The sequence below is a fragment of the Hyposmocoma kahamanoa genome, unplaced genomic scaffold (assembly GCF_003589595.1).
Source record: "Hyposmocoma kahamanoa isolate Upper Pololo Valley unplaced genomic scaffold, ASM358959v1 175, whole genome shotgun sequence".
NCBI classification, from domain to species: Eukaryota; Metazoa; Arthropoda; class Insecta; order Lepidoptera; family Cosmopterigidae; genus Hyposmocoma; species Hyposmocoma kahamanoa.
Window position 1 is genome coordinate 1,217,709 of NW_020653685.1, and position 12,531 is coordinate 1,230,239.

General features: G+C 36.8%; 1 protein-coding gene across 1 annotated transcript; it reads left to right on the forward strand.

Moving 5' to 3' along the window:
• The first annotated feature begins 6,708 nt into the window (after window positions 1-6,708).
• LOC113225814 lies at window positions 6,709-12,239 on the forward strand. The gene is made up of 3 exons (XM_026458254.1): window positions 6,709-6,911; window positions 7,028-7,185; window positions 12,184-12,239. Exons 1-3 carry the CDS (start codon window positions 6,709-6,711, stop codon window positions 12,237-12,239), a joined length of 417 nt encoding a protein of 138 aa, XP_026314039.1.
• Window positions 12,240-12,531: the final 292 nt, after the last annotated feature.

The window sequence follows — 12,531 nt, forward strand, 5'->3', positions numbered from 1 at the left end:
CGCGAGTCCATAATAAGACATGATCTCATGCCCGCAAAGTGAAGCATTACCACAACAAATGACTTATTTGGCATCAAGGCAAGTGCTCATATGTTATGTAGCTACCTCTAAAAACCACTTTCGCACCTACATTGTTGTAACATTTAATTTTTCTCTTTAAGCGTAATTGTTATAAATAAACTGAGATAACTCTATATGTATTGTTTTTAATCCTATTGATTTGCATTTTGAACCATGATATAAAAAGGTAGTGAACAAGTACTGAACAAACATTACATTTCCGAATAACGACATTTGTGAGAACGACGTGACATTCTATTTTTAATAGGGAAAGTTGACAATTTATATATAATACCTACCTAGCTATGGTCAAACGTAAGCATGTTATTATCTAACCCTACCACTGCTACTAGTGGAGTTATTTTACAAAAAATATCTCAATAATACCTATCACTAAGTACTGCTCTAACTTACACTTTCTGTACCAATGTGGTTCGGCTTCAATGTTATTATGAACACCTGTCCTGGTGGTCCAGTCATAACCATAAACTCGCGATGATCTCGCGGAAGTGTCAATTTCGAGCCTTGCAGTTAATAAAATAAATCTAGGATCAGTTCGTTTTAGTAAGTGGAGCCTACGTAGCAGCCATTTCGGGCGGACGCGATGGAGGCGTGGACACATGGTACATCGGTAGAGTCGTAAATTTCGTGTATATTGACACTGTTTTACAGGGCTGCTGTTTTATTTATTTTTTTAATTTACAACAGTCACACATTACAGTCCCAAATGAGAAACGTAAATATTCATAAACACCTCTTCGGTATCCAATTCGCCCCCATTTTTCTTGTTGTATTGAGTTTGCAAATACATCAATCTCATCTAAAACTGTCATAAATGTACAAGGTTGCCTAAAAAGGTATTTGTAACATAATTTGTATGACAATTTGGAAATGTCCTTTTTGGATGCGAAGAGATACGAGGCATAACAAACGCTTTGATTTAAGATTCTCTAAAAGATCAGCGGAGCAAAGTGATTATATATTTTTTTATAAATATCAACTATATTTCAATCATTATTTTATAAGTACTAATTTTGAAGTTTCTTAATCAAATGGAAGTGGGTTAGCATTTTGTGATGAATGTTCGTTAATTTACGATAAGTTATTCATTGTTCGATCAATTATAACGACTATTTATATGCTACATTTTGAAATGAGTTTTTATACATAAGTTTCATCTGATCATCAAATCGCGGTACTTTTAGCTACTGGTAGCGGTAGCAAATATCGCGTATATCTGAATAGGTCTTATCGCTCATCTGTATAAATCTTTTTTTTGTGTTAATAAAATGCTAAGCGAGTTTTAACTTCCTTAATGATCATCTCAAAATCAAATAAATCTTTCGACCGCGATGGCCTTGTAGATAAACCAGCAAAACGGTGAATAACAATTCGGAAACAATGCACTGTGTACCGCCCACCCCATCTTGCACTACGTGCGATTCAAACCACCGCAGTTTAAGAGACGCATTTATTTAAGGAAAGTATGTATGTACGTAATTTAAATTAGTGTCTGGAGCAATGACTACATGCCAACTTAGTAGTGTATTATGGCATATGTATTGTCTGTTCGTGCATTGATTGTCGTCGCCGTCGTCGGTTACTCACGCGCACTACGCGCGGCAAGTGTAGCTGTCGCATTCGAATCACACCAGGAAATGTTCTTGTTTATGGAGTTTAAGTCATTTGTTTTGACTGCGTCTGAAGTCCTCCGCAGGTGCTGTGTGGGCTCTTCTGTTTCCGGATTTAGAATCCTTTAATTCATTGATGATTAAGCTCTAAGCAAACTTTTAGTGTTCACTATTTTCTGTTTCAGATTCTTGCAAACGGGACAGAATGAAATTTATCGGTTCATTTCATTCAGTATTTTTATAGAACTAACTTATCTTACTTGATTACTATTTTCATTTTCTGCATTTGGATTTGTATCGTTGTTTAGGTCTATTGGTACTGTAGCAGGCCGCAAAGTTTGTTTTTTGAACTGTCTAAATAATTATAGGTTTGTATTTAGAATTGTATAAAAATAAAAGAGGAATGTGATAAAATTAACATCGCGGTTGTTCTAGACGAATTCTTGAATTGTTCATACGCAGTAAGTCTTTATTTCCGAATAAATTCCTCGTTTCTTATCAAAATGTACCTCTCGCAACGCTAAACCCACGGCTACGCTCCCACGAATGGTGGAGGCTGAAATTTGAAAGGAAATGCGTACGATTTTATGAAAAATCTTCGAAGAAAAGAAAATATAAGGTCGTAATTCTTATTTTATAATTATACTTAATATTTTATTGCTTTTATCCTCGTTCAGTGAATAAAAGCAAGAACGAAAATGCATCGAATGGCGACGCAGAACTTTTCTGGGTTGCGCGATGTGGAAGAGTTCATCAACCAATTTGAGGCCATTAGTGTCATTAATAATTAATTGGTCAGATGCGCAAAAAAGGTACGTGATTGTAACGTATCTTGAAGGGCCAGCTCTTCAATGTTATAAAACCAATTTTTCGTGATACACGACGTATGACATAATTGCACAAAAGTTAAAAGATCAATTCCCGTAGCAAATAGACTATGCACAAGAATTTTATTATATTGACAGATGTCTAATGAATTGCTATTACGTTGTTTTTACAATTAGATAATTTAGCAACGAAAGCAATGATTCATGATGATGGAACGTTTGTCAAGCATTTCCTAAGGTCTTTAACGCCGAATAATCAATGGATGCTTGCTAGCCATTGACTTACAAATTGTTTAATAAAAACAGTTATACACATTTAAGATGTATTTAACCAGGAATACCTACAATATGAACCAACAAGGTATCGAATTACCAATATGTTTTCCAAAAGAGCACTCTCACTGTTGGCAAGCTCAGGGAGATTCTTCACCGATAGTTGGACCCATGTCATACAGTCGGATTATCACAACACCACAGGCACCAATCGCAGCCATCGATCCAAATGAGGTGCGGCAGGATACACCACACTCAAGATATAATTTGAGACCACGTCAAATGTATTCACAAGCACAAAGGAGTGCACCTTCATCAGAATATTCTCAACGTGGATGTCATCAAGGCGCAGCTGGTCATTCAGGAAATTTACATACAGTTGATAACCTATAATAGGTAGGGCACTAGTGAAGACTCCCTTCAATTGTGAGGAGGAGGGATGTAGCAGACCGCATAGCTTGTATTTTGAACTGTCTAAATAAATATAGGTTTGTATTTAGAATTGTATCGCATGTGTACATCACGGTTGTTCTAGACGAATTCTTGAGCTGTACGCAGTAAATCTTTATTTGAAAGAAAAATCATTACATCTCATTATAAAAACAACATTTCCAAATAAATAACAATCTTCAACGTGTATGCTGTTAAGACGACATCTCAGGCCTGAACATCCATCAGATGCTCACTGGGTTACATCAATATAGATCTCGCAGCTGCCTTAGTCCTCGCCCCTAAGCTATACACGTTCCATCAGACTTTCTTTTTCTTACTACATTTTCCTCGTTTCTTATTAAAAAGTACCTCTCGCAACGCTAAACCCACTGCTACTCTCCCACAGTACCTACATTGCTTATCTACGACTTGCAGTGACAGCAAGACCGCTGTACATATAAGTAATATGTGGTAATTATCAATTTAGCACAACATCGGTGGCAGCGGCGGTGCTGCGAGGCTGCACGAGAGTGGATCCTTATAAGGACTCGCGGCGTGATGACGTCACCTGCGCCCCCGCACGGAACGGCTATCATTGCCACGATATGTAGCAGATTGTAATATTTTTCATGACACGTATTATCGTTTACTTATTTTTGCCTTTTAACACGTTCTTGTAGTGTGTATTGTGCACGTTAAACGTGCAGTGTGTACCATATAGAGTGCGTGCCAACGTGCGCACGCGCTGAGGTTAGTGCTACCTGAATTATAATATAGTTATTTGGACATAATAGTTAATAATCGAAGAAGATTACATTGTTCTTATTATAACATAGTTTGCATTTGAAGAAAATGGTATTACTTACGGCAATGAGTTTACCATGAGGTATATGTAATGAGCATAAAATATACTCCCGGCCACATAATTCGATCCACGTCGCATGTTTGTCGTAAAGGGCTAGAATACAAAAATAGTGTTATCATCGAAGAAAAAGTTTTCTCCCGGTTTTGCAAATCCAAATTCCCAACAAGGACTTATGGAAAAGACGTTTAGTATACTAGTTTCAAAATTGCGTAATAGTTTTTGAGCAATCAAACATTGTTTAAGCTGAGGGCCGTTAATACTGAAAATGCGTGGTGGCTCGAGTTATGTGTCCGGAAGTGTATATATTTAACTACATACGAACATGAAGTACAAAATAATTAAAAGTGTACCCATTATTTACTCCCAAAACTGGAGTAAGCAATCAAAATGTACTTGGATGTAAGCAATTAAGTACCTAAGTACCAACAAACACTTCATGCTCATTTCTACTTGAGTTAGGCAAAGACCACAGCGTTGGACTTGAATTCAATATAAGAATACAAGATATTTATTCGTTGAAAAATGTGTTAACAATGCAGGTCTTAGTATATTATATTAGATCGTACATTTCACCAAAACTTGGCATGCGAATATTTTACACAATGCTTGTTTCATTTTTGATGTAGCATGCATAGAAGTTAAATTAAAACAATAGCATAAACAAACTACAACAATTGGAATTTAACCAGAAAATAGAAAGTCAAGAATATAACATACAATAGTTACATTTTACAAAAATCATCAATATTGTAGTAGTATGTTGAGTGTGTGCGTTATTATTATTATATTATAGCATTGAGTAGGTAACTAACAAATTATGCAATTTCATTTTAAACTGTTCAATTTAATTCTTTAACGCCTTCTTTAGCGTCCCGTAATTTATGAATAATTTGGATGCTAATTACGAACATCGTTCTAATGTAAAGTTCTAAATTGGGTCGTTGCTTGGGCCGTATTTCTATTTTATTCTTTGTGTTTCTAGGATACCTAGTTTTGACTATATTAAGGTATTTCTGCAAAGCCGCAATTGTCTGTGTCCAAGCACTAAACTTCACCTAGATATTTATTAAACAAAAATCTACAAAAAAAAGAGAGTATAATATGGGTCGAAAGCTAACTGGAGATCACAAAATCTTCCCAATAAACCTTTCTTACCTAATAGAAAAAAAATCCAAAATGTATAAAACCTGACAACGATGGCGTGTCCCGAATACAAAATCCAACATAAAGTGTCATTTTTCTCAAAATTGAAAACATATATCTGTAGCTGAATTCAGTGGATCAAATATGTCATAAACTATTAATCTAGTTGCCCAATTAACGAAATCTTATGTAAGTTTGAGTTCTTTTTCCTTGCCGCTCAATGTTTTTCCTAAAAATTAAGCAAAAAAAATCGACCGCCGAAGTCAGACAATTTAGCTCTTCTAGGAGAAATGCCCATTAAAGTTGCTTAGATTTTATTTGACATAAACACAGGCCTCGTAAATATATATAGATGGTAGGGTTAATATCTTCAGTTATTATCTTAAGGTACACAACTCTCTCGTTGACTCACACCAAACATGGACCTGACACATTTGTTCTGGGTTTTAAATAGGGGCATACCTAATACGTGGTGCACCAGCATTTCCCCAGAATAGTAATCCATATCGCTAGCCAAACTGGGGGCTACATAAGCGTGATAAGCTCAAAGAGCAGTTTTTTATGATGTTATTCTTGTCAGATTTTTTAGAACATACACGTATTTACTAAGTTTAAAAATGTCGAGTCCCTTCCACTAAGACAAAATGTCAAAATATAAATTTAAACTTTTTCATTTTGACTAAATAAGGAAGTGGCGTTAAACAGTAAATACGCAAGTTCATAACAAGTGTGATCGATGAATCAATGCGCCTGCTCACGGAGGCGTGGGTGCGCGGGCGCAGCCTTGCCACTGCCGGAGCCGGAGCGTCTCATGCGCAGGCACTGGCTGTGATTGGCGATGATTAATGGCGCTGCGTTTGTCTCTGTTTAGCTAATGGTTTTATGACTCCGTAGTAAATTTATGATATATCTTTGAAGGATGTACTTACCTTTCTATTTATTAGATGAGTGCAGCGATGTCTACGTAGATAAAAGTATTGTACTAACGTTAATACATATATATAAAATTATTCTATACAGTGTTTTTTTAAATGGAACATTATGGGAAAATCCGAAACCATAGAAGGTACAAGGACTTCTGCTGTCTCGATTTTATGAAATGACCTTACGTAAAATTGAGTCGATCAACACTATAAAAATTATGATCAATTTTATTCTAATTTTTATGGACAACTTACGCTTGTAATGAAATTTTCATTGAATGTCAATGTTTCACCACTGCACTGTGATATTCAATTCTTTTTTGTGAAATTACTCCAAATTGTTTTCACAAAAAAGACTTAATGATTCCTAAGACAGTTTCCCTGTGTCTTCTATGGTTTCGGATTTCCCCATACTGTCCCAATAAAAAAGGAACACTGTATACTTGACCATGTTTTGACAGTTACCAAATGGTTATAAAAAAAAATTGATTCTAGTATGTGAGGAATATGCTGCCTTGCATGGACTAATTTATAACTTCAAAAAGACTAAGTATATGGTCTTCGGGGCTGCCGGCAAAAAGAGTCCTGAAAATGTGCTGCCTATAATGCTCAATGGAATTCCATTAAAGAGAGTATCACATTTTAAATATTTAGGACACTATATTGCCGACGACCTTAAGGACTCTATGGGCATGGAGCGCGAGCGCAGGACACTGTCGGTCAGGGCGAACATGCTATTGCTCGATGTACGGCGGAGGTTAAGGTCACTCGTTTTAGAGCCTATTGCACACCACTGTACGCGGGTGCCCTGTGGACCATCTATACCCAAAGCTCGCTCAGAGCCCTGCGTACGCAATATAATAACGCCTTCAGGACGCTGCTGCGGCTGCGACGGTTCTGTAGTGCGTCTGCCATGTTTGCTGAAGCTCGCGTCGACGGCTTCGTGGCACTCTTACGGAAGAAGTCGGCGTCTTTATTAAAGAGAATTCGTGGCAGCAGCAACGGCCTATTGAAGACTATCGCGGATAGGAGTGAGTGCCCCGTGATACGGCACTTAATAACAACCACAAAATCAGTAGTAGAATTTAAGTACTAACCTAATTATAAGCTATTTTTGTTACTAACACTTCATGGGTCCCTGTCGTCCGTAATAAAGATTTATTATTATTATTATAAATAAATTTGTCAAAATATAAAATTCTCTTTTATTTATTATCAAATGATAACTAATTGTCACCGAGGAAATGAACACAAAACCGTTTGTGAAAGGTTTCTGCAAGCGCAGGAAGAACAGGTCGTAAAGGTGTTGTGCCCCATATTAGCTTGCGACGACAATGAGCGTGGTGGTCCACATAGGTTGGCTTTATTTAGCCCATTTAAATTGCTGTGATTGGCGGTTGTGAATGGCGCTGCGTCAGTCCATGTTTTGTTAGAGGGTTTATGACTACGAGGTACGCAATAAATTTCATAGTTTTAAACTATGTCCTTTTATTACACAATATAAAGAATGTGAAGTCACCAAACCATAATAAATTCTCGCCTAGCTCCTTTAAAAACTAGATAATTACGTTTTTTCCATAAGAAGTGGTGTATCATAGACGTAGCTTAACAGCAAGGTAACCTCAATTCGGTTGCAACACACCCCGCTTCTGAAATGTCACACTGCCTTGCATGGACCTCATCTGTGCCACACCGCAGCCGCCAAATCACCACACACGGAAACAGTATCGATTACTTGGCTTCGTATTTTCGAGAGTGTGCAAGCCCTATCGAGATGTAGAGAAAAGAAATGAGCAATAATTTGTAACAAGGGATATTCAGCTTCATTGTAGGAGGAGAAGTATGAGTATTTTTATTTTATACAAAATTTCGAGTAGCTTTTATACAAGGGCAAAATAGAAAATAAAAACGATCAAATTCAAGACATTAGTGAGAGCATATATTTGAAAATCTGACAGTACCCGTAAATATCGCTCTCCACTTCTAGCTGAGGGAAACGGAGAAGAACTATTGAAGGTGCACTTGCACGGAGTGAAGAACCAGCGAAGAAGTACAAGTTTTTATGCCTTGTTTGTTGATCTGACCAGGAAGCAAAGTAATTAAGTACAATTGTTAAAGAATGTAGTTATGAGAACTAAATTAGATTCTTTATGAAAAATTGTCTAAATAATGGAATATAATGGTAGTCGGTAAAAAGTGTCAATCTGCAATTTCTGTAGGATGCGCTCTGGCGTTATGGTGAAGAATTGTTTGAAGAATAAAATTGGTTGACTAGACGTGTTTGTGTCTCTGCGAGTCTTGCCCTCGTCGTGCATATTCTATTCACAATAGCGATCAGCTGTCATCATTGTACCAGATCTAAGAAGCGGTGGTACAGCTGGATCACTAAACAGCAACAATTTTCTATAGGAACTTTTCTTGTTTGAATACTGTTTGGTCTTATAGTAAGGGTGCATCCAGTAGGTATATAACCAGAAATAAAGACGAAATGTCATTTAATTTGTGTGAACCAGGCGCGACACGCGTGACGGAGGATTAGGTGCTGCATTGTCAATTGTTTAAAATTTTCTTTTTTTTTAAATTCTTTTATTATTAAATCATTATTTATTTTAGACTCTCGCTTCTAATGTTGAATTGTTATTATTATTGTTCCTCTTGTGTTTTGTTTATATGCGTGTCTGTGCTTGTGTAATAAACAGTTTTCTTTCTTTCTTTGAAAACTATTCTGCCGAATCGTTACGGTGACAACTGCACTCCGATTCATCATCATTCAGCCATAAGACGCTCACGAACCCGAATTCGAAAGAATTGACGGATGTCGTCAATTGTTTCACTTCAAATCGATCAGTTTAACTTGAGCTTTGCTATATAGGATGAAAATTGAAAAATTACATATTTAATATTTAATTACCGATAAAATGTGTTTCGGTTTGTTTTGTAATTAGATGTTTTACTGTTTTTCCCACACCACCTAATGGAGCAGCCCCCCATTGTTAGAGATGTTACCACCATCCTAGACAGTTAGCTACCGTGGGCAAATCTTTGTTTCAGAGAGCACATGGTGTCTGCGATAGTAATCATCTGGCAGGGGAACTTCTGCACATAAAGCAAGTCCTACATGCAAATAAGTTGAAGATTCCACGCCAATGCCGCAGGCCCCGTGTGAAACCACCAACAGTCGAGCGAAGACCTGCCATTTTACCTTAAGTGAGAGGTCAAGCCCCTGAGGAAGATTTCTCAGTTTAGGGATGTTGTATGTCACGGGTCTCACCCGTGACATGCAACATCCCTTTACAGGATGCAGGAGTTTACAAGCTTGACTGTGAGTGCGGTCTCTCTTATATTGGTCAAACGAAGCGAAGTATTTGTACCCGCGTCAAATAACATATAGCTAATGTTCTGACATTAGCTATATGTTAGATAACGTCAATGTCAGATAACGTTGCGTAAACAAGTCTGCAGTCTGCGAGCATGTCATGGATAAACCTACACATTCAATGAAGTTTGACAAACCCCAGGTCCTTGCAAAAGAAGTCCGTTATCTACACAGGATGTGCGAGTGACCATTGAAATTAAAAAACATCCTAATTTCAACAGGGAAGGTAGTGTCTCCGTGCCACCAGAGTTATTCGGTATTTCCTCGGATGGAACATACATAAGACATAAGACTGCAGTACTAATTAATATATTCTATTTTCCATTAATAATTAATGATAAATTTACCTTAATAAAAATTCATATTGTTACAATAAAATAATTTGTAAAACAATGTAGCGTTATTTGGAATGTTTCTTTATAAAATTAAAAATAAGGTATTTAATTAATAACTATTGTAACTATAGTGAAAAAATAGGGTGGTTTGCATTAATATTAGACATAAGTGGTTGAAGACTGTACCACCTCAGTGAACCGTGACCATGGGACCTGTAAAGGGCCCGAAACGTTGGTTTGTTTGAAAAAACGAATAATAATATCCTACAATATCATACAATACAATATCCTATAATTAATTTCCTACAAACTAAGTTGTAAAGCAAACGCAGCGTATCAAACATGTATGTAGTATAAGTAATATGCATGTAAGCGTTTTGGTTATTGCTGTAAGTTTACATTGTGTTTTTATAAATAACTAAATAAATGAGTAAATAGTGCGCTCGTTACTTTTTCCGCTTTATACAGTCATTTGCGCAGCACGAGTGCTACGCCGGGACCAGAGAGTATTTTGTTAATTATTATATAGGTACTGTTAATCAAACTCGTATCCGAATATTACACGAATTTCAACAGTACTGTTAGATTTTTAGTATAAATGCAAAATTAACCAAAATAAAAACCAATGAATAATGCAAAAATTTTGTATTTAATAAAAAAAATCTGATTCTTGCAAAAATGACTTTAATTCTTAAAGTGGGCATTTCACAATTTTACCTCAAATGTTATTTTTTTATATTTGCTCTAATATAGCGCCTTAGAAAATACTGCCAAAGGAATTAAAAAGTTTTAATAATAAAGTGTTTCAATTTTTCGAATAAAAAGCAGTGAAATTAATGAAATGTGTATTTTTTTATCAAATGTAATTAATAATGTAATTTCAACTTTCATTCACGGTGTCGCAACTTATAAAGCATTTTAATAACGAAAATGTTTAGACCACTCATACGGCCAGACCTATGACGCAAGTGACGTTAAGATTAAGTGATTTTTAGTGATACGATAGTGCGCTCAAATGAGAATCGTATCGCAAATCAAAGCGTTGAAAAATGACTTCCATCAAGGCGTCCATTAGCGGCGTAATAAGCGATAAAAGGTTTGCAGTTCTAGAAATCACTTTCTAGTTCTTGTGGTGAAAGTGGAGACTGGTGTCGGTTGTCGAGGACTGTGGTGACGGCAGATGGTGCGACGATGGTGACAACTGACCGCCCGCTGACTCGAATAATGATCCACTGAAGCTTCGCCTGTTTTTAATGTAACAATGACGATGTTTAACGCAGCATTATTTTTTTTGTTTAATTCTGACTGCTTATCTACTCTATGTGATTACTGCTGCTTTGTTCATTCTGATGATCACTCTCTTCTCTATTCAGTTTGTTGAGTGGTCAGTAGGCACCTATGTATTCCATTGGAATTACTTGTATGTTTCTTGTTTTATAAAACAACTCGTAATTAGGCCATGGTGACTTAAATAAAATAAGTTTTTAGAAATATTTTCCTGCAAGGCATTGGTCATTCTACGCCCATTTACAGAGCAGTATGTGCCATATTGGGAGCACGATGCGGCGCCGCAGCGGTTGCTCCATGGCTCCATTAATTCGCACAAACAAGATCATTCTTGGCAGGCACTTGGCTACACCTATTTTATTTGTACATAGAAATGTTGGTTTGAGGTAATCTCAAGGGTCTATAAAACCATTTGTAAGGGCTTGCTTTCAAATGTCATTTCGAGAATAACTAGATGACTTTAGAATAGTCACATATTCGGACAAAGAATGTTGACTAAATTACATATTATTACTTCAGGTTGCGTAGTATTCCATTTTACGATCCGGTGTTCAGGAAACCAACATAAAACAAGGTGGCTACGTTATACCTGCATATATAGGTACATCAACGTATAATATAATATGTATGATTGAATCACCATTCCTATAATTTATCGTTGTACTTACAAACTGATTAATAATTCAGAATGTTGTAAGTAACGAGTAACAGCGCGGTAATATAGCCTCGCCGAATCGGGAGACATGCCGCCCTTGTGCCAGTGGCGTCGCGGGCGCAACGTCATGATCTTACTTCATAAAATAGGGTGAGAATAGATCAGCGATAAACTCTATTGGGGGTCTCCAAGTTCAGCTTTGGTTTTGACGTCATAAAAATGTAAGTATATAAGCACTTCCACTGAGTGTATGCAACAAAACTATTGTAATAATTGAGCAAACTTCGACAACTGAAACCTGTCACGGCCCCAGCTCCATAACGCAAGAGCAGCCCTGATATGACTTGATGGATCGCTCTCTGTTTTTGGTGCGCAGATGCTGTCGCCGTCGCGTCGCCGCCGTCGTCGTTGAGGCCAGATTTCGTCGTGTGATTTATTCCCGCGCTCGTAGATCTTCGCAGATAAAATTAGAAGCACCATCATAATATTTTTTGGAAAGATAGGACATGAACGTTAAAAACCTATATAAGTAGGTACCTACTAAGTAATGCACGCAACCGATATCGGAACGGGTGGCACAAATCAGATATGAAGTACCTACTTACTTGTATAGCAACCAAAATGAGCCCTTGCATATTATTAAATATTATAGTTATTTTCTTGTTTAATGCAAGCATGACTATTTAGATCGAATGGAAACACAAATACAATATTCTGACAGTTC

Excerpts from the sequence above, each read along its gene's own strand:
- LOC113225814 (XM_026458254.1), top strand. The coding sequence starts at position 6,709 with ATGGTCTTCGGGGCTGCCGGCAAAAAGAGTCCTGAAAATGTGCTGCCT. Across the intron at positions 6,912-7,027 it reads TTGCTCGATGTACGGCGGAG|GACGCTGCTGCGGCTGCGAC; the intron begins GTTAAGGTCACT and ends TAACGCCTTCAG. Across the intron at positions 7,186-12,183 it reads GAAGACTATCGCGGATAGGA|ATGCTGTCGCCGTCGCGTCG; the intron begins GTGAGTGCCCCG and ends TTTGGTGCGCAG.